This window comes from Phallusia mammillata, chromosome 2, assembly GCF_965637545.1.
Source record: "Phallusia mammillata chromosome 2, kaPhaMamm4.hap1.1, whole genome shotgun sequence".
In the NCBI taxonomy this organism is placed as follows: domain Eukaryota; kingdom Metazoa; phylum Chordata; class Ascidiacea; order Phlebobranchia; family Ascidiidae; genus Phallusia; species Phallusia mammillata.
The window spans coordinates 18946115-18969044 of record NC_137253.1 but is presented as its reverse complement, the minus strand read 5'-3'; the positions used below and the strand labels follow the sequence as shown (position 1 = coordinate 18969044).

At 36.1% G+C, this 22930-nt stretch overlaps 3 protein-coding genes across 3 annotated transcripts; 2 read left to right on the top strand and 1 right to left on the bottom strand.

The window, feature by feature from the left end:
• The first annotated feature begins 140 nt into the window (after window positions 1–140).
• LOC145212630 (glycogen phosphorylase, brain form-like) lies at window positions 141–10861 on the top strand. The gene is made up of 21 exons (XM_080080817.1): window positions 141–311; window positions 5386–5525; window positions 5605–5703; window positions 5772–5924; window positions 6096–6243; window positions 6493–6629; window positions 6700–6843; window positions 6905–7016; window positions 7077–7159; window positions 7221–7364; window positions 7437–7676; window positions 7741–7904; window positions 7998–8127; window positions 8192–8293; window positions 8493–8573; window positions 8635–8760; window positions 8828–8949; window positions 9010–9109; window positions 9177–9298; window positions 9396–9603; window positions 10454–10861. Exons 1-21 carry the CDS (start codon window positions 245–247, stop codon window positions 10640–10642), a joined length of 2811 nt encoding a protein of 936 aa, XP_079936943.1. The 5' UTR covers window positions 141–244; the 3' UTR covers window positions 10643–10861.
• A 1639-nt stretch (window positions 10862–12500) lies between these two features.
• On the bottom strand, window positions 12501–17666 carry LOC145212631 (poly(A)-specific ribonuclease PARN-like). The gene is made up of 11 exons (XM_080080818.1): window positions 17540–17666; window positions 17195–17394; window positions 15999–16104; window positions 15751–15926; window positions 14781–14952; window positions 14366–14557; window positions 14091–14280; window positions 13880–14036; window positions 13708–13817; window positions 13448–13654; window positions 12501–13384 (listed from the first exon to the last, which is right to left on the bottom strand). The coding sequence occupies exons 2-11, from the start codon at window positions 17391–17393 to the stop codon at window positions 12902–12904; spliced, it is 1992 nt and encodes a 663-aa protein (XP_079936944.1). The 5' UTR covers window position 17394; window positions 17540–17666; the 3' UTR covers window positions 12501–12901.
• A 275-nt stretch (window positions 17667–17941) lies between these two features.
• On the top strand, window positions 17942–22140 carry LOC145212120 (denticleless protein homolog). The gene is made up of 10 exons (XM_080080154.1): window positions 17942–18173; window positions 19356–19444; window positions 19575–19611; window positions 19757–20059; window positions 20137–20321; window positions 20381–20492; window positions 20558–20759; window positions 20814–20919; window positions 21255–21489; window positions 21607–22140. Exons 1-10 carry the CDS (start codon window positions 18119–18121, stop codon window positions 22053–22055), a joined length of 1773 nt encoding a protein of 590 aa, XP_079936280.1. The 5' UTR covers window positions 17942–18118; the 3' UTR covers window positions 22056–22140.
• Window positions 22141–22930: the final 790 nt, after the last annotated feature.

The following is a 22930-nucleotide window of genomic DNA, read 5'->3' as shown; positions in this document are numbered from 1 at the left end:
AAAAAATCGGGCAGTTGTTTCGCAAAAGTTTCAGTTGTACCAAATAATTATATTTAGTAAATGGTCATGTAAGATTATTATTAACTTCCCCAGACAAAAACTTTAAATCGATTCCGGTGTCCTTTAATTTCCACGCGGCGAACAAACACGGGTGCCTCAGGCTCAATTGTCTTTATTTTCTGTAACGAAGGTCTACCGGCGAACGCTTGAGCTATTTTGTATCGGTTGGTTTATTTGTCACAAAATGTTTTCAAAGAAAAGTAATAAAAACGCCAAAACAAAGCATGGAAAAGATCAACCTGGTGCAACAAGTAAGTAACAACTATTTTAGCTATTTATTGATAGAGTAATATTTACTAAAGTAATAATTACATAGTAACTATGGTAATAATTACATACCAATAGTATTACTACTTTTAATTCTGAATTAGAAAATCCCAAACAATATAATAATGAGTGTAGGCTACGTTTTGGAAAGCAAAATCGCTCCAATGATGGGGCGATGATCAGCACCGTTTTGCCATTTGAAAAACTTCTAGTCTTTCTTGTGGAAAAACTTCAATATTTAGAAAATCGCGTGGTGGCGTGTCGAGTAAAATGACCTAACCGTTTATAGGGCATAAGCTACGGGACACGATTTTATAAATAAAAGTTCAAATATTTGTCAGTTAGTCAATTAGAAAAATTGTCAATAATTTTGCTAGTAAAAGCATGCGGTTAACCTGCGTTGCCTTTAAATTTATTGCTTTTGCAATCGAAATCAATAAAACAGGGTCCAGAAATACACAAATATTCTGTGGCAACGTATGTTTTATTAAACAACATAAGTTTTTAAAAACGAAAGGCCTACATTAGGCCTACATTAAAAAAATAACTGGAAATTAACAATTACTTAACATTTGTCTTTTTGTGATGTAGCCAAGCCTTTATGCGCAAAATATCTTGTCATCACTTATACGACAGCGTTTTGGTGAACCAAGTGCCTGAGATTGTGGCCAACAAGCGTTTGAAAAAGCACCGATCAATTGTTTTTAACAGGGAACATATAATCCCCTTTATGTTTTTCATTCTGTAGCACAGCGGTTCTCAAACTTTTTTAATGTTTTGTCATAACGGTCCCTTCGTAATTTTTTCGAGCACTCGCGGTCCAAGCTAAATATATTTATAAAACTAAAAATACCTTGGCAAAACAAAGCTGTCTAATCACCAACTAAAAGTTAATGTATTCCTTTTGAAAGTATTATTCCCACAACACCATGTAGAATGAAGTTAGTTTAGATGGTTCTCAACCTTTTTTCTTTTGTGGCCCACTTTAATTGCAAAAAAATTCTGTGGCCCTGTAAGTTTTTAAGATAGAAAGAAAACAACTATAAACTAGGTTCATAACAAAAAACAAAACAAAATCATTCCTTCTCAATTCCTCCCCAAGCCATTATTCTTTTAAAAATTGAGTGCAATGACACAAATGAAAGTAAATTCTAAAAAAAACTTTCTATTTGGTTGGTATGTGTCCCAATCAAAATGCTTCCACGGCCCACCAATTTATTACGTCACAAACAAGACTAAAACAATGTATATATATATTTTATGTGTATAGTACGCGAACAATTTCCCCTGTTTGTTACTTACTATGAAGCAATACCACTTCTAGTAAGAGAAAACTCATTTGGCTGACAACTTTTTGTTGATGCACTTGCAAGATTTGATGTTACATTAGATTGTATAAATATTTTAGGCTCCTCGCGGTCCCTTTGAAATCGCGTGGCGGACCCCAAAGGGACCACGGACCCCAGTTTGAGAACCGCTGACGTAGCATATATCCCGGCTTTAACCGCTGCAGTTTAAATCAGTGACATTCAACCTAATTGGGTGTGACGGATGAGGTCTTGCTTTCGCTCTTTCGGTGTCGTTTTCTTTGTAATTGTACTTGTAAAAACAGTTTTAATTATAATGTTTAGTCCGCGTAACCGACAAGGGGTCACTAGGATTTTCCAGGTAATTGCCTGGTTTACGGGAAAAAGGAAATTTGAGGAAACACTGATAGAGGTGGATCAGCTTAAAAGACCATGCCTATTATTATTATCCGTCGTAATTTAGCAACAGTTTAAATAACGCAGGAAGAAATCTTGTGGAGCCACCGGACTAACTTAAACATGTCGCGTTAAAACATTCAGATTTTTTGTGTACATGCCTCTCATCAGGGGTCAACAAATTAACTTTTGATGCGGACAGCTACTTTATGGGTAAATTAAAAGGACGACTATACCAGCTGCTTGAAATGGCCTTTTGATGTACCAAGGGTTGAACTTTTTTCACAGCGGGCCGGATAACACGGAAAATGACACAGGGCCGGCCACACGGTTTACAAGCCCTAACACAGCGCTGTTTCAAAACTGCGGTCCGCTAATCGCTTTTGCGGAACCATTATTGAAGAGTCCCCTATACTGGCAATACTGATCATTTAGGGCAAATATTTTTTGACTTGTCAAAAAAAGTCAAAATTTTTAGAATAAGTCAAAAATTGTCAAAATTGTTTACAAAGTCAAAATTTTTTGCCAAGTTAAAATTGTTTACAAACTGCATTGTTGTGGTGTTGTAGAGGTTGCACTAAAACAATTAGGTTGATATGGCGTGATGCTCAACACACCTCAAAACGTGCAAAATTTTGGTAGGTCCCAAGTCATTTTACGGCAGCTGCAGGTTAGGTGCAGCTCTTGCTTCGGTTTTGCTTTAGATACTTCATGTATCTTTCGTTTATACAAATGTATTGAATAATTTTCGTTGTGTCTTAGCTGTAGTTTTTTGGCAGTGATTTTTAATTAGCTCATTCCCTTTTCAGAATAGGTTAGGTCTATGTTCAGATTTTTGCCCTTCTGTTAGACTTTTGCACATTCTTTCGCTCTAGTTAGATTAGCCTAGCCATATTTTAACTTTTTGAACGATAATGCGTAATTTAACTACTTAAATTCTTCATTGGTCAAAATTTTGTCAAAAAAAAGTTTTTTAAGGTCAAAATTTTCAATTTGTAGGTCAAAATTTTTCGTTTTTTAGGTCAAAAAATAATTGCCCTACTGATCAATTATTCCATCACAGTTAACAAAATAAAGGTATACGTTCGCGTACAAAAACGAACACTTTAATAATCTGAGTTTTGTCTGTGATTAAACAATTTGAAACATTTCTATGCATCTAGTGCAGGGGTCGCCAACCTTTACCACACAAAGAGCTTTTTGGACCAGTTTTACACAGTAAAAAAACACTGGGAGCCACAAAACCGTTTTAAAATATGAAATAAAATGCCAATGCAAAAGCCCTTTTTTATCTCACGACGTTTGACTTTTTACTGTTAGCTAGTTTCACATATTAGGTACACTGGTAAACCAGTCTCGTCAGAAGTGAAAGCAAACGAATCTATCCACGTGGTACTAAAATGTTCTGTTTGCTTCAGACGCTAATTTTCTTGTTTAATGCGTCTTGTGAGACAACAAACAGATATTGTTGCGTGTGCACATATACTGCAAACCAAAACAGTATCTCACTTTGTGTGTTAACCTGCGCGCCACCAGTTACCAGAAGCGGACACGGTCATGTTATTGCACCGTAATTTTCATTTTAGACTTTTGTGTTCGGCTTAATCGTCACAGAGTGTGCAATAAAATGTTATAAACGTTCGGTAATTTTAAGACCTGAGCCGCATCAGAGGGATCAAAGAGCCGCATGTGGCTCCGGAGCCGCGGGTTGGCGACCCCTGATCTAGTGAAACTGGTTGAAATTAATCCTGCATACTGTTGCGGGAATACTTTCGCAGTAAATTAACTTTCAACGGTTAACTCTTATTTATATGTGTTGTAGATATCTAAGACAAATCTTCGTGGGCCGGATAAATTAACGTCGACTGGATTTGTATGGCGGACCTTAGTTTGATAACCCCTGCAATACACGAATCGTCAACAATCGCATTATACGTTGTCATCGTATGTTATTTAATTTGCGGGTGGTAGCTTTTAATGTCATTCTTATAACTCTGCTTTGGATCATCACCAAACCACGGCCTGCGGGGTGGATCCGGTCCTCCAGGTCATTTCACCCGGCCCGCGGCCGTATTTTTTGGTTTGAATCGTATAGATAACTTTGTTCAAACATCAATTTAGTTCCTACGACAGTTTTCCTACAACGGCATGTAGGATTAATTTTATCCAGTTTCGTTGGATTTCAATGCCCCGAAATGGTTTAAAGCCGGTTTGTTACATCGAAGAAAGGACAACAAGAAGCAAACAATTCCATTGTTTTGCTAACTGTGACGTAATATAGGAGCATTGCCCTAAAGACGAGACTCACTTTACAACCGGCCCGCTGTGAAAAACGTGTGATGACCCGCTTAGACTAAAACAAAATGTCAAAATGCCTTTGCAAAGTTAAAACAATGGGCCGGAAAAGGTGTTGTGTAAATATCTTAAGTTGCAATATTGATTTCGGGGGAATTTGTTCTTAGCTAAATAACCTAAATTAGCCATTATCATTGCGAACAACACGTTCCCTCCTCGCAAAATTAATGCGAACACGTTCCCTTCCGAAACCTTTCGAACCTGAGCAATGAAAGTTGCTTTTTGAGAAATTGTCACACGATATCAACAAAACGTTTATGATGACAAATATGCGGTGGTGGTTTAGTCCATGCATCACATAGTTTTGTTAATCATGCTTCCTTTTTGAGCAAGCCACCGAAAAAAAAAACTGCTTAATTAAATCGCAACATATAAATCACGTGCAATGAATCTCGAATGTTAGTCATTTTGACATTGAATATTTTGTCCGTGGATGTAAGCGGGCGTTTGTTGAAAACCGAAAGGATTAGCAACATACATATAGCTTCTAAGTTTGAAAGCTAGTAAGCAAGTGGCACGAGATACACAAGTTAGCAAATGGTTGGAGAGTCATCCGCAAGCAGTAATCTATTGTATCATTGTATGAAATGTTGGCACCAAACTAGTAACAAATCGTGTAGAAATATATATCCAATCCAACCTTCACTGAAAGTGTATGCATCGAAACATCAGCAATACCAATAAATGCCTTCTTCGGGGTCTGTCGCACTATCGACTGACGGCAGTTTTTTACGGTTGACACAGGTCCAAAGCATAGTTGCCCTGTCTTGTTTATCAAGGACGTGACTGCTATCACGAACTGGGATTTTGCCGGTCATTCAGTAGATGATGCGTGGTCGATGGTGCGGTGTGAACGTGCAGTTTTAATAAATTCAATTCAACGTTTGCAGAAAAATTCTCTAAACCTGTCAACGTGCACATTGCACAATGCACACTTAATGATATTTGTTTAATTAATTAATAGTTTTTTGTGTTACATGTGTGCAAGTGTGCTTTTCAGGTGATACAAAGATATGTGTTAAATCTGAGACCAAACATACTGGTAAAATTAACACAAAATTAACAACTTTAACAACCGAAGTTGACAAAGACAACAGTTGTGCAAGGAAAGAAAAGTCATCAAAACAATCAACCACAGGGGTAAGTTTTGTTTTTAATTATTATTTCGGTGAAGAAAAAACACTAGAACTGTTTTATTGTAAACCAATGCTTGATTAAGGATAATATGACAACCAAACCAGTAACAGATCATGAGAAGCGTAAGCAGATTTCTGTACGGGGTATTGCTTCCTTGGAGGGAGTATCTGATATTAAGAAGGTGGGCCTATATTATCCTGATATTGCAGTTGCTTTGCAATGATAAATAAAAAAATATTTTAATGCCAGTCATTCAATCGACATTTGCATTACACACTTGTAAAAGACAGAAATGTTGCAACACCAAGAGATTACTACTTTGCTTTGGCAAATACTGTCAGAGACCAAATGGTGGGAAGATGGATAAGAACTCAACAATATTATTATGAAAAAGATCCAAAGGTAAATAAATGTACCTTATTTTTTCACTATTTTGGTGTTGTATATTTAATACATGTTTAAAGTCTGGATTGATGTTTAAGCAACTAAATTTAATGGATTGGACCCTACCCTAAAGTTTTATTGATTAGGAAGAGTTTTAAATTTATATTTTAAAAAGATGAACATTTACAGAGGGTTTATTACCTATCATTGGAGTTCTATATGGGACGAGCACTTCAAAATACCATGCTAAATCTAGGCATTCAAAGTTCATGTGATGAGGCAATGTATCAACTTGGATTAGATATAGAAGAACTTGAGGAAATGGAGGAAGATGCAGGTCTGAATGTTATGTTGTTAAAATTAATGCATATTTGTTTATTTTTGCACACAATCTGTTTCTTTCAGTGTTGCAATGACTAAGGTCAGATGCTTAAGCCATAAATGGTAGAGCAAAACGTGTGGTGTAAGGAAATACTAACTGTCAATATTTTGCTTTCAACTAACAGGTCATAATTTAACCGAAACAATAGATTTGTAGTCATTTTTTTGTCAAAATAATCTTCAATTGACTCAAGCTTGTTGTTAGGATTGGGAAATGGTGGACTTGGTCGCTTAGCAGCATGTTTTTTGGATTCTATGGCAACACTTGGTCTTGCTGCATATGGATATGGAATTAGATATGAGTATGGTATATTTAATCAAAAGATCCGAGAAGGATGGCAGGTAATGCTGTAGCGAAAAGTCTGTGAAGAGCTTGTATTACATTACCTGTACACAACTTTGTTGTGTAAAGGTTGAAGAGGCTGATGACTGGTTGAGGTATGGAAATGCTTGGGACAAGGCAAGGCCTGAATACATGATACCAGTACATTTTTATGGTCATGTACATCATGATGACGATGATTGGAGCAAACCAAGCAAATGGAGTGGAACCAGTGTAAGCACATGACCTCTAATATGAATTTAAGTATAATATGTACAAATGCTTATGGGTAAAGGTTGTCTTTGCTATGCCCTATGACACTCCAACACCTGGTTATGGAAACAACACTGTCAACACCTTGAGGTTGTACACAGCAAAGTCACCTAACTCCTTCAATCTTGGTGTCTGTATGTATTTGGCCAAAATTACTTTTGAGCTACAAACAATCACTTGGCTTTTTGTTTCAGTTAACACTGGAGATTACATACAAGCTGTGTGCGACAGGAATGTTGCAGAGAATATTTCCAGGGTTTTGTACCCAAATGACAATGTATGTTTAACAAACTATTTGGTGGTTAGGATTTGACTGATTGCATTGATTTTGTTTTTAGTTTTTTGAGGGAAAAGAGCTGCGCTTAAAACAAGAGTACTTTGTTGTGTGTGCCACTGTGCAGGATATCATTCGTCGTTTTAAGTCATCAATTTTTGGTTGTCGCGATCCCATTCGTACATCATTCGATGCATTTCCTGATAAAGTTTGTAAAATGAATTGAAAATAACCAAATTTTTAGTCAACAGGCACAATTTGTCACATATTTATTTGACAGGTTGCCATTCAGCTTAATGATACCCATCCTGCATTGGCTATCCCAGAGTTGATGCGCTTGTTTATTGATGTTGAAAAAATGCCATGGGATCGTGCCTGGAAAATAGTCACCAATACTTGTGCTTATACAAACCACACAGTGTTACCAGAGGCTTTGGAGAGATGGCCTGTGCATTTACTGGAAAGAATGTTACCAAGGCATTTAGAAATAATTTATGTCATCAATCAAAAGCATTTGGAGGTGGTGCAATTTTTCGTTCAGTTTTGTTACGAATATAATCACAATAATCCCCAAAATAATGTAGAATGTAAGCAAGCATTTTCCGGATGATCCGGATCGCCTCAGACGGATGTCCCTGGTTGAAGAAGAAGGAGAGAAACGCATCAACATGGCTCATCTCTGTATTGTTGGATCCCATGCAGTCAATGGAGTAGCAGCCATTCATTCTGAAATCATTCGAAATTCTGTGTAAGTATGATTGTCTTTATCCTTACAAAAATGTAATTTACAATTAGTGCTGTATATTTGTACATTTTGAAACAACAGAAAACTTTTATGCAGGTTCAAGGATTTTGTTGAATTGTCTGAGAAGATGGGTGAAACCAACAAGTTTCAAAACAAGACAAATGGAATAACCCCACGCAGATGGCTCCTGTTGTGCAATCCTGGCCTTGCTGATTTGATTGCCGAGGTGGAATAGCAAAAGTTCTATCTGTGTGTTTACTCTGAATTACTTTGACACCAATCTATTTTAGAAAATTGGTGAGGAATGGCCAAAACAATTGAGCCAACTTCGAAAGCTGGAGGACCTTATTGAAAACCAGGCATTCATAAGAAGTGTCAACCAAGTTAAACAGGTTTGACTAATAATACGAAGCTAGTAATGGATGACATTGTTTTACACCTTGGGTGTGAAATGTTTTACCAATGGACACCAAACTTTGGTTTTATTTGACTGTATTTATTTTTTATGCATGATAAAAGGCGATATGGCAAAAGCAAAACCAGCATTTATCTTTATTGCATAGAACTTTTTGTTATCTGTTGTGGTTTTAGGAAAACAAGCTGAAACTGACAACTTTCATTGAAAAAGAATGGGGGATAAAAATCAACCCTGCATCAATGTTTGATGTGCAAGTAAATTACTATTTAAGTATTTTTTTGGGCTGAACATGTGTAACAATTTAACCTTTTTTAGGTAAAACGAATTCATGAGTACAAACGTCAACTAATGAATGCTTTGCACATTGTAGTAATGTACAACAAAATCAAGTCTGACCCTAATAAGGACTTTGTTGCAAGAACTGTTATGATCGGTGGTAAGGTAAGGTAACAAAGTTTTATGTTTTGGTAGTAACAAAATGGTTATGCATCTGATTGCTGTTATGTAGGCTGCTCCTGGTTACCACACAGCCAAAATGATCATTAAATTGATAACTAGCATTGCCAATGTGGTCAACAATGACCCTATTGTTGGTGACAAACTGAAGGTTGTATTTCTTGAAAATTACAGGTATGTTACCATGTTTTACAGATGTTGTTGCTATTTACCATATCGTGTTGTTTTGTGCAGAGTTTCATTGGCTGAAAAAGTTATCCCTGCTGCAGATTTATCAGAACAAATCTCCACTGCTGGTACTGAAGCATCTGGCACTGGCAATATGAAATTCATGGTAATGGTCAATTTTAAGTGTTAAAAGCTTTTGTAAAATACAAAAAGGAACAAACTGTTGTTTTTAGTTGAATGGTGCTTTAACGATTGGCACTTTGGATGGGGCAAATGTTGAAATGGCAGAAGAGATGAATGGAAAAAACATCTTTATTTTTGGAATGAAGGTTGATGAAGTGGAAGCATTGGATAGGTAAGCTTGCATTGTTTGTGTTGGAAGGAATACAACAGCTGTACGTTTTTTACAATCTCTGGTGAGTTAATATGTTTATTTTAAACTACATTTACAGAAAGGGATACAATGCACGGGATTTTTATGAAAGTGTACCAGAGCTGAAAACTGCATTGGATCAGATTGCTTCTGGTTATTTCAACCCGAATGAACCAGACCAGTTTACACACTTTGTGGAAAACTTGATCAACCACGATCGCTTTAAGCTGCTTGCTGACTTTAAAGATTATATTGATTGCCAAGAGAAAGTCAGTGAGGCTTACAAGGTAACATAGATTAGTCAAACTTGGTCCTCCATTCTTCTTATGCCTCTGAACATTTTAATATTCCAGTCAAATCTCCGACTGTCATATGCCACTTATCACTCTCACCCAGATTAAATATTTTATTACCCTCGAGACTTGACTAGCTTTTGTTACTATCACACTCACATGGTTTTGTAACTCTTGTTGGATGACCTTGGTCTTTGATGTATCAGCAACTAAGTTTGCCATGGAAAATCAGATGTTTTCACTCTGCTCCAGCTTAAGGATTCAAGGCATTCAAAATTCATTTTGGTCTGGTGAACTCTTAAAGTTGTTGTGACGAACTTATGCACCCTGTTTACTTAAAATCAAAACTGTCGACGTAAACATTTTTGATCAAAAACTTTTGACGTACATTAACGTCAATCTGCACTGTGCGCAAAGCGTCTTTTGAAGTAGATATACGTCGACCGGACTGAAAGTGTTAGACATCAACATTTAAAAAAAAATAAAAGGTTCATTTATACATCAATTGAAACCTACACCCTTTTTCTAATATCCTGAAGGACAAATATGAATGGTTCATTAAAAGTTTGTGATGCACCCTTGTATACCCTTTCGTACTGGTGCACCCCACGCATATTTTGGTGCACCGTGCACACGGTTGAAGAGCACTGTTTTAAACAACGTACTTGGGGAGAGAACCAATTCGATTTGCAAACATCTGGACTGTGAGCGTCAATATACCATAAACTGGCCCGAATAATTTGTGGAAACGTATTGTCTTGTAATTAACTTTAGACGTGAAAAAACACCGCTAAAACATATTATCGCCAACGCTTTTCCCTTAAATCCAAGACACGTTGTTTAGGATTCGTACAAATGGACACAAATGTGCATCATGAACATTGCTGCGTCCGGAAAGTTCTCCAGCGACCGAACCATTGCTCAATATGCCAAGGACATTTGGGGAGTTGAGCCACAGCCAGATCTTAAGATTCCTGCGCCTCACGAGCCCCTCGTCCGTGCAGAAAACAGTGAAGGATACAATGATTTTTGAAAGTTGCAGTCTGTTATACATATTTATAAATATCTAGACCCACTATACTTTATTAAGTTCACAACGAGCTCGTATACTAGCCACTACTTAAAAATGTGCACTGTACAAGACATTTATCCTGTATGAATGTGTGCTATAAACACTTCCAAAATTATTTTGTTTAAATTCTTGCTTTGCTCAAGTGTGTTGAGTTCGTTCAAATAAAGTTAATTTACCCTTTTTCTGACGTGATATAATAAATCCGGATGCAACAAAACCAGCTTAGGAGAGAAATCGTTTTATCTAGTAATGCAACTACACTTTCCTCGATAATGGCTGCTGTCAACAATATATGCACGAGGATCGTGGATTTGATTGCTACTGTTGTGGTTGCAAATGTTGGTCCGGATTACCTTGGCAACTTTTTTACGACGTACAAAAGTGCGTTGAAAAAAAATCTGCTGTGGCAATCAACTTTTCCAGTCCTGGACCATGACAGAAGTTACAACACAAAACAGTTGCTCTTATTAACTTGTAGGTCGCAACTAAAGAAATATAGGAAAAACTTGCTTGATAAATCGTGTTCGCGTCTACGTGCTGCATGTCATAAACTGCAAACCTGTTTAAGCATGGGTCAAACTTTTCACAAGTTGTTTTGGCCGGCATCAGACCACCGGCTAGGCCAGGGGCGGGCAACTTCTCCAGTCGGCGGGCCTGATATGGGAAAATGAAGTACTTGGCGGGCCGGATTCCTGAATCGATACATTAATCACATATTTATCCAATGATTTAAAACGGATTTTTGACCATCTAAACCAGCGGTTCCCAAACTGGGGTCCGCGGTCCTTTAGGGGTCCGTGAGGCAATTTTGGGGGGACCGCGAAGCGGTTGAAGTAATTCTATAATCTTATTTGGCGTCAGTTTGTGCCACTAAATAAGTTTAAATCTAAGTAGAATTTAGAATCGACTGTCTCCATTGCTAAACAATTGCCTTTATTGAATGACAACTATCAAAAAATGCAATTGTTTGCGCACAATCGTAATGTTTTTTTACTGTTTGTGATGTCACATGCTGTCTTTGGATGATTGTTATGCGCAATTTTGCATAACTAGCTAAAATCCTGCAATCAACTTTCGTTTGTGTGAAATGCACATTTAGGCTTAAGGACCGCGAGCCCTCGAGATAATGGCGAAGGGACCGTTTTGAAAAAAATATGAAAAAGTTTGGGAACCACTGATCTAAACCAAATACAATTAAGGACGTCACAATTACAATACAGTCCAAACAATCTAACTGATATAACATAAAATTATTCACCACAGCAAATTTAATGCATACACAACAGACTTAGATACTGCTGAAACACTAACTAGGCTACACGTGTGGAAACAATGAAACCGTGAAAGCAGGCTACACACAAGGTTGGGAGTTATGTCGTAACAATGGACGTATGGTGCAATGGTAACAACGACGGGAAAGTTTTCTACTATTGGGGAACGTTACTGTCCGTTACAACTATAATTTGACATAGCAAGCAAGTAGTGGCGGATTGCAGCAGACTGTAGCCGCGGGCCACATTATCATGTAAGACCGGAAATTGTCTGCGGGCCGCTCAAAACCCCGTCGCGGGCCGGATCCGGCCCGCGGGCCGTATGTTGCCCGCCCCTGGGCTAGGCAATGGTCATCTTATGTACTCATTACATTTTTCGCACGCGAGGGGCAGCTCATTGTATTTTCTTATTTTTCATTTTTACCTGTTGCGTTTTTTAAAAACATTTTATTGGGTTCTTATCTTATTGTGGTACACTTATTTCTAACTAGTCCAATAGTGGGTTACTATGAAGACATCTTATCCACCACTTCAACATGACCTCGGGCCAGGAGACGAAATTTTGTAATACAAAAGTATGCACAATACTTTACGATGCAATACATAACTTCAAGTCGGTTAAAGACTTGAAGTAAGGATCGTGTCATATTTTAAGGAAAAAGTTATTCTTTGTTAAAACGAGGAATGGTTTTCTTCTATTGTGAATTCTTTTACTTTCGAAATGATTAACATTGATCAAACGTCTTAGCGGGACGTAGGTGCCCCTTTCATGTTTTAAATCAATCATTGCCAGAAAAAAAAACAGTCAGAAAAGAAATCCTGCTTGTACATAAACGATTGTTTCACGGTCAAGTACATAAAATCATTGCTGAATGCGTTGCGAAAAGTCCTATATTTGTCACCAAATTTATTCTGAACTTTTAAAGTTTTATTGGAAAAGACAGCACATTTACTCCCACTGATCCGGTACGACAAACAAGCCAGAACTTGCTGCAACGTTCGATACCTCGCCAACTTCCGCCTCGTCTTGTTTCACATGGGTTTCTGGCAAATCTTCTGTACAATTCTCCTGCGATTTTTGTCGTTTTACAAGTGGCTCCACATCATTTTCATCGCAGTCCTTTAAACTACCGTTTGTCGTTTCACGATTTGCAAAACTGCCCTGTCGTTTCCGATATAACGGAGTAGAAACGTCTGCAGTTGGAGGGGTAATACTGGTTTGACCAAGTCCACTGGTAAAAGATAAGGCTGGTTTTGCTCTAGTAGGTGTATTGACCACACTATTTGACGTTGAATTGGACCGCCAAACCATGTTTCTTTGGCTTGTGGGAAGCCAATGTTGTGGCTCTGCCTGGTAATCATCATAGGACTGAATGCAATACAAACCTGGCTCCACAGTTCCTGATTTTACCAAGTTCTTTACATTTTTGGCCTGGCATACAAACAGACAAGACAAGTTTACATACATTTAAGTTTTGGAATAACTAATCCAAACCTGAACTTTGTTGTACAGCCCAACCAAACAGTGGGTTTCATCAATCCAGGATATATTTATTTGTCCAACTGGTGCAAACAATTGTCGAATATCGTTTGACCGCCAAGAAGCAGGAAATTGGACATGAAAGACATGATCTCTACTTGGTGTTAAATCTGTTCCACTAATATTGAGATAGGGGATATCATGGCTCCGCATGAGAAAAATCTTTTAAAATGCAAAGTTACAAATATACACTTTCATGTTAAAATTTAATTTACCTTGTTGACATAAGGGGACACCAAATTGCACAAAGATGAAAAAGAGATAATGGGATTTGAAGTGGATTGGAATGAAGACAAAAAGTTAACCATAGATAAAAATGATGAACCTGTAAAAATAGTTGTTTTTTACTAATTCCACTTCACATAACATCAAGAGTGTAATTTCAACCTGTAATAAACGCATCATAAGCAGCTTCATGAAGGTGGTTGTGTTCATCATTTGTTCCAATGTTGTATTTACCAGGTGTTTCAATTCCCACTGGATTGAATGGAGGTAGTTTTAATCGATTGTGCATGTCTCCTAAAGCAGTGGATTGCAGCTGATCCTAAACATTAAGTCACAAAGTAATTACACAAAATGTTAAAAGTGAGACATTTACCTTAAACGGCAACATGCTTCCCATTAACTTTGTGTCCAGCACTTTAGGAAAGACACAGGAAACTAGGGATTTAAACTCCTCAAGATCATTTGGTAAAGGATGAACAAATTGCTGAATAGTATAAATAACATCCAAAAACATATTGTGCCCAACCACTAACTTTCCACTCTCACTTAGACAGGATATCACTCTGAAAAAATGTATCACCATTAACAACTATTTATGCCCTTCCCATCCATTACCTGAATCTAAAACAAAAAAAGCATATAAAATACTTTGAAAATCCAATAGCGTCTTCAAGCTCAGCTTCTTCCCTGGCTTTGGTTAGCTCTTGGCGGGCCTTTTTAATGTTAGAGCTGGCACCTTTAACAACTACAATGTGGCGCAATTTGGTATGCTCATTAGTGCGAGATTCCACAAGAACTTGATCAGGAAAAGCCAAAGGCAAAGATTCAAACAGAAGTTTTCTGCAGCAAAAGCACATTAGTTCCGAAGGTATTCCCCACAAAAAATGTTGTCAAAATAGAGAACTACGTTTCTGAATAAACACCAATGTTAACTTATTGTGGTATTGTTGTTCTCACATTTCCTGTTGTCACTTTAAAATTGTATAATTCATTGGTAAAAAAATATATATAAATGTGATGTTGTAAACCGTATTTACTCGGCACCAAACAATTTATATCTAACCTAAAATAACTATTGCATGATTCCAAAATGAGTTCTTCCTCCTGATTTGCATCTTCCAAAAATTTTTGAACTTTTTGTTTTGCAGTTTCTACAAATTCTTTTGCTTTTTGGTCCGCTGCAGATGTGGGACTGTCGGTGGAAACCGGACTAGAATTGTTTGAATTATTTTTACCTGGATAAAATTACAAAAACAACTTATTAGAATATGGCAAGTAAGGTTTTATTGGTTTTTAGCAACAATATTGTTCATGCAAGCACCACAAAAGTTCCCCCACTGGCACATCTTGTGTCACAAACTCACTGTTTAGCACTCCACATTTTTTGTACTGCGTAAAAGGGCCCTTTTAAAAATACAGTTTACTGGTGGATTCAGGCGGTTCACATCGGTTCTCTTTTTTTAACAGAACCGACTGAACAATATGACTTTTGTGATAGAACTGGCTGACAAAAATTTGAATTCCACCACTGCATGTAACCAATTTGTCAACATTCTGTTCCATTTATTCTTTATTAACTGGAATAATTTTAATAAAATGGTAGACTGTAGTTTGGGTTTTAAAATATCCATTCAAATAAAGAGAACTTCTGATTAACCACAATAATATTAAATGGGATTGTCCATGCAAAAAAATCCCTATTGCCGTTTACACCATTCTTAAAAATTGTTGTTCAGCAATGCAATGCAAAATAGTTCATTGACAGAAAATCTTGTCAAACAAGCAATACACAACCTGGTTAAACACTAGGACTGGGTATTTTACTGATTAAATAAAACCTGGTAATAGACAGGTCAAATACTTGTTTAGTAGATAAAAAGCGTTATTAAAATGCAACTTCACTTTAAAGTTGGAAGGTAAACCTTCTTATCAGCCAAATTTTGTGGAGATAAAGGTTTTTTCTGCAGCATTAAATCGATCACCATAACAATCGCATCAAATAACTACAAAGTTCAAGCAGGGTGTTTTCTTACGTTTGACAGGAGATCGAAATGCATTTTCTCTAAATGTTTGCTTTTCCTCCAAAGTTGCCCGAACTGTCGCTTCTTCATTTGGCCGCAAATATGGAATTCCATTTTTAAATGCTTTGTTGAAATCGAAACCTTGTTTTGTCAAAAAATCAAGGCTAGAACTCTGACATGAAAAAATCCTTCGTATAGGGTAAAAAAGTTTGTTGTCAAAATTTTGATGCATTTTCTAAACAAGTAGTTACATAATTTACCTGTCTGGAACTCCAGATACTGTAGACTTCAAAGGAAAAATGTAGAAATTAAAAGCCTCAGCCTTATACTTTTGTGATTCATCACTCCACCGAAATGCGCACATTCCTGCATTTCCATAATTTGAATTTTAAACTATAGTTAATATCAAAATTGGTTCAAATGCTTGTTTTCATCTTCAAATTAAACTGTGTCATTTTACTCTGTTATTAGAAACTATTAGTTTACTTAACATGCCAGTGTTTAATATTAAATGTTTATGTAATTGTAGATTTTTGCAAATATTTTCTTTTTGGGAGGCAATCATAAAAATTTGATTCAATCTGGTGTTGCGGTGCCTAAAAAGTGATAGGTGAAAAAGTTTACCCCACAGTTTTCTATGTAAGGGGTACCACAGATGTTTTAGCTCTTACAATACCCACAAAACTAACCCAAGAAAATGGAGAATATTTGATTCCCTATTGTAAAATTATCAATCATTCCGATCATTTCATGTGGGAATGTTTATAGTACAAAAGATGGTGCTTGGTAACTCGCTTGGTAACCTTAAAAATACTGCAGGTAACTCGCTTTGGTACGATTAAACTTGTAATAGGTGCAAAGTGACTAGAAAATACTAACCAGAACCTTAAATGCAGTACCTACAGCATTATTACATTACGTCGCACTAACTACGAGTATACTCACTTCAAAAAAGGTTACCTGCACTATTTACAGGCTTAGTTGCATTAAAACGAGTTACCTGCAGTATACCTAGCGAAGTACCAAGTGAAGTACCTAGCGGACTAAGCCCACGCGCACCAAGCGGAGCTGCAGTATTCGAAGGCACCGCAGTTGAAGCCCTGCTGTCGGTGGTTTTGACCAATTACTAAAACTGTTTTTTTTCAATGTGGTTGTTAAAACCAGCAACCCAAACCAATAACAAGCAAGAACCTTTGTTAAAAGGCATCACTTTCTCAACTTTTCATTTTCTTGTATAATCTTCATTTGTTAAAAACGAAATGTTCAGCAAAAAAATGAGTAAACAAAACTTCCTTTTAAAAAAACAAGTTATTCCATCTTTCCTAAATGTAACAATCACCATTGCAACAATTTGATTTGGATGTCACAGTTTAATGCACAAAACAACTATTGCGTTTTTCCACATGTCACACACCATGATTGACTTTGTTATGGTATTTAAATAATTACAACTTACCAAATTGAATTAACAGAAAGTTATGAGTGTTGCTGTGCAACTTAAGGTATCTCTGTGGTGGTGAGTCATATGCTGTAGTATTAAATGATCCATTGGATAATCCAGTAAACTCTCCATCAATTGCTATAAAACTTGCTTCCTTGATAGCTTGCTTTACCAAAGGCAAAGTTTGCCGAAAATTATCACGCGTAACATCCATTCTACATTAAAAAAAAATGAAGGTTAAGGGGTTAGGTTAATTAAATACTGCTGAGAGGGGCTTGTCAAAATAGATCAGTTTTAAAAGTTGGGAGTTTAGACGATTGTGTATGGTGCACATGCGGTTGAATAAGAATTGGAACTCGCGTCTTATACGGCCGATTAACTACTATTGCCAAACAATTTTAAATAACAAGCTTTTTGACGATTTGTTTACTTCACAAGAAATCTGTACAATGCCAAGACAATTTCTAAAGTGTCATTCATAGTTGATACACAGCAAATTACTAACTAATGCACAATCATTAAAACAAACTATATGAAGGATTTTTTCTGACTCCAAAAGTACTTTTACATAGCAGCAAATTCTAAAAAAAATTGTTATTGTATTTATGTGAAAAGACCCCATGAAATATATATATATATGAAAATACTCCACGAAAAGTGAAGTTCAGTTCTTTATTCGTTTTGTACTTAAATTTATAACCAATAGAAATATTTTCAAACTTTTTAAGTAGCGGTTAATTAGCGTTGTGATACTATGGGTCACTTCAAAGAACTCATTTTTTGGCGGGTAACCTAAAATTTACCGCCGCTTGTGGAATTAGTCAAAGCGAAGGGAATGTATAGTTATTGCATTGGCGAATATTGATTCACAGGGGCAGGACATTTTGCTGTAAGAATACAGTGTCGTCGACGTAATTACAGTAAACACAAGCTGAAAGTATGTTTCACTTGAGGAATCGAGAACTTAATGGATGGAAACGCGACTCTGCAAATGGCAAGTTAAGCATGCTTAATGCTAATACTTCTTAAAATTTAATTGTTTTACTTATACTAGGCCAAATAGAAAAGAACCCCAGCAAAAGATTTAGTACCACCGTTTCTGTTCTATTTTTATTTATTAAATTATGCTTAAATAAATTTGAAAAACAATTTTATTTTCTGTAGGGAGTTGTGACACTGACAGCTATCTTATTCATTCCAAGGCGGCGCAAGGCCAAATAATGTTTTGTAAAAACTGCAAACTTTTTTCACCATTGTTTCATGTTTCGCTAATTGATTTGTAAAAGGCAAAAGCAAATGTGGTTATACACCAGATTGGAAAGTTTTTTTTGCGCGCAGGATGTTTTTTTTTGTCAAAATAATTGTGCGGTGTTTTGTGCGGAATTACAATTTTCTGCGCGTATTGATAGATGTTTGATTGACAAGTGGATTTAACGATTAACATACTTTGCATGTAACGCCTGCAACTGCAACACTATCTGACAAAAAGAACAACAAATAAACACTACGAATATTCAGTTTTGCTCTATTGCGCTCGCAGCTGCTTTGCTAAACTCTACAAATTTTCATATGGATTCAAACTTTTTTTTTACATTTCTTTCTTTTGAAGTAATTTAAGAATGCCAAACTGCTTTTAATTAACAGAAACCATTATTTTATGTAACTTGCCTAGCCGACAGTCACTTTAATGTCATAACTACGTCCTAAAAATACTGATAAATGTACTTTTGACGATTACGTTAGCGTATTACAAATGTTATTGCAAAGGTGACGATCGGTAAGTTACGATTCGCTTGACTGACATACGTGGATTATTCGCGAAATAAGGCTTGTGACGAAATAGAACTTCATTGTGCAACGTAAATCTAAAATTTTACAGAAAGTTTATTGAAGTTATCTATGGAAGCTGTGCTAAGTTGCGCGGACAACATTTTTTTTGTGCGGATTACACGTCAAAAGCCTAAGTTTGCGCGGATTGCAAGGGAAAATCCAAAGTATTGCGCAGGGGATTTATCCTCCAAGCCATTGTTTCCAATCTGGACCAGTCATAACACTAATCTACTTTTTACGAGTGGAGATCTATAATTTTGTAAAGCCAAGTTTGTGAGCAACGAAAATACAATAGTATGGTGGAATGATGCATTTTCTTTAGGTTTACCATTTCAATATATTTTAGATAAAAAGTGGAAAGCGATGTGGAAAGATGAGTTATTTCTTGACTTTCAACACTTTCAAAACAAAGTTTTGTTCACCGATAGACTTGGAGTATGTACTTTTTTGATTTTTTGTATTGTTGCACCAAAAAGTTACAGAAATATTTTTATAGTGTCATTTAATGTGATCACATATTTTTGGATGTGTCAAAACATTTATGGGTAATTGTGTTTTTTTGCAGACTTCAATTCCACCATACGCTTGTGATTTTTCTACAGGTTTGTTACAAAAATTACTACATGAAAAATTGAGCCCAAAGTTGGTAAAAATGTTACTATAAAATACAATTTTATCATTATGCTTAAGTTTGTTATGTGATATTTTTGTTCAAAAATTTAATATTGTGCTTAACACACTTTTTAGTTGAAGGGCAAACAGATAACTGCTTGGTGGTGGATGAAGAGGGCTATGTCTCAGTTGTAGACACTAACCCAAGCCATCTTTTAAATGATATGCCATCCACACTTCCGTTAAAAGAAAAATGGTTGGCACACAATAATGCTGTTTTTGATGTGAAATGGATCCCACAAAGCAATTATTTTGTAACGGCATCTGGAGACACGACTGCTGCATTGTGGGATGTTAGCAATCCTGAAACTAAGTTGACTTCCTTTGTTGGGCACAGCTGCAGCCTAAAGTCTGTTAGTGTTTCGAAAAACAATCCAAGTGAGATTTGAACTCAAATTTAATTGCAACCATAGAAACCGATTTTGTTGAACAAATATTTTATACTTTTTGTTCAGACATTCTTGCCACTGGATCAAGAGATGGAAACATTCTACTTTGGGACAGCAGATGTCGTGGAAGACAAAATTCCAAACAACAACCCGTAGGAAGGATACAAAATGCTCATGTAGTGTATGACAGTTTAACACCACAAAGAAAACGCAAACGATATTTTCAAGAGAGCAACAATCAACTGCTATGTGTATGTACTAAAAAAAATCAAAAGTTGTATGTGCTCTTAACTAAAACATATGGTTTCAGGATTCTCGACAAACAGTTACATCAGTGATTTTTCAAAACAGCAACACACTTGTTTCATCTGGAGCAATGGATGGAACTATAAAAATGTGGGATATCAGAAAAACTTCAAGTGGTTGGTCAATCAATGTATTGTAAAAGCTAGCGGCAATTCTAAAAATTCATATCTTCAAAAAAAAGGTTTCCATCGTAAAAAAACTACAAGCAACTCAGCATCCCTTGTTGAGGGAATTTTGTATCCCGGTGAAAGTGACAGAAGAAGAGGTTACAATTGTCTTTGTTTGGATAGCACTGGAACCAAGCTTTTTGCCTCCTGTACTGATAATATCATTTATGAATATGATTTATCCCATGGGATATCCAGTCGTAAACCTTCAAAAAAGTTTGTAAACAATTTGTGTTACAAACTGCTCATAGTATAAACAAGTGCTTTTAGGTATTCTGGACACTACAGTTCTTCATTTTATGTACGAATTGCTGTAAGCCCGGATGATTTGCACATTTTAAGTGGCTGTGATGACAATATGGCATACATTTGGAATGTAAGATTACACATGCATATGAACATACGGTAGTTTGCTATAAAAAGCGACATTTAATGATATGTTTAAAGTTTGTGTTGGTAATGTGTGAAGCTAGTTTTTATTTAAGCAGAAAAAAATTGCTTCTTACCTGCATTTGGAAACACGGAAGTCTATAAATTTTTGTTTTAGAAGGGGTGATTAAAAATATTTGTGTTCTAATGTAACATTAAAATGATTGCACAAAGTGTTTTATGTGTAACATTACCCAAATTATAATCAGCAAGTTCAGCATACTAGATTGTTATCTTCAATACAATTAAATATTTTTACAAAACATTACCCTTGTTTTGTAGTTAACTTCTGGGGACAGTGAAACCACAATAAGACCTTCACATTGTCTTGAAAGTAACGGAATGCAGCAAGTTACTTCAGTTGCATGGTGTCCCGCAGATTTGGCAAGAATTGCAACATGTTCTGATGATGCAGCCTTGAGAATTTGGAATGTGCCATTTAAGAAGTCCTCAAACAATAATCGAGATGGATTTTGCAGAAAAATGAAAGAGGAAAAAAACAATTCACCTAAAACAGGTAAATGTTTCTTAACATTTGAATGGTTTGTTGTGATGTTGCGACACACACAGTAATGTCACTATTGGTAAGTATAAAAAGCACTGTAGTTTGTAATCTAATATGTGTGTATTATAGATGAATTGGTATCACAGAGGATAGGATTCTTTCAAAGTGAGATAAATCCACAGAAAAGAGTAAAACCTATGGCTTTTGTAGAGGAACTAAAAGATTTTGCAGATAATATAATTCCTGCCTCAAGCAATTCACCCAAGTCAAAAACTCTAAAGCAACAGTCGATTTTTCAATCATTTGTTATCAAAGGAAGTAAAACATTATTGAAAACTGGTCACAAGTCTTCGAAGAATTCAAATCCTTTAAATGACAGCGAAAACAAAGAAAACTGCTGCTCTGTTGTCAATTCAACCGAACTTGGTGAAAACCCAGAAATCATTGCAAAACAAACTGTGGCAAATTGGCAACAACCAACATCAGTTTTAAAGGGAGTCAAGACCCCTGTTCCACTAAAACAAGAAACAAAAAGCTACACAATAAAATCATATTTTAATGTTGCGAGCAAACAATGACAAACCACTTTAAGTTGGTTTGATGGTTGTCATTTTGTTTTAGCAAGCAGTATTTATACCATTGGTAATAAAATTTCAAAACCAATATTGTTTTGAGGATATCAGGTCACAAGCAGTTTACATTTCCAAACATAATTGTTACTGCACTACTTTTGTAAAGATGGGTTCAGACATGGCAGTACTTATGTACCTGTTCCTCCAAATTCACCAAAGTGATTAATATTGGGTGTGGCGACTAAAAACGAACCCTCAACATTCCACCACACTTGTGTAAATACAGCTGCCAAAAATTGCAATTTTGCAGTCTGGAGTATGAATCAATAGCTTTATAACAAAAAAGGCATTAACATGTGTTCACAACATATGCTAGATGGTTTCAAGGTTATATTTAATTGCCACCCCATAGCACAGTGGTTCGCAACCAGGGAGGAAACTTAAGGGAAGGAATTTATTTAGAATTGTACATGTGGTTTGAATAGACACTTTAGCACTGGAAATATAACCTGTAAAGTTGATAAAAGACCTTATTTTAAATGATCTTTGAGGCATATTTGCATTGGCTGCATCTTGAGTTTTATCATACAAAGGCAGTGTATTTATTTTTTAATCATTTGTTAGTTTATATTATTGCACTATTTCTGAATCTGATTCTTCAGAGGAAGATTTTTTACCAAAATAGTAAAACAACTACATACATGACAGTGGTGAACTGCTCGAAAAATTATGGGCCCCGCTCCTGAGTCAGCTTATTTTTCTGTTTTCTCACTGGAAGTTTGTCCATGCCACTTTTGACATGACATGTTTGATGGATTTGGATAAAATTTTAACAAATGGTAGATGTGCACTCTACTTCGTTTGTCTTGATAACCCCAGTA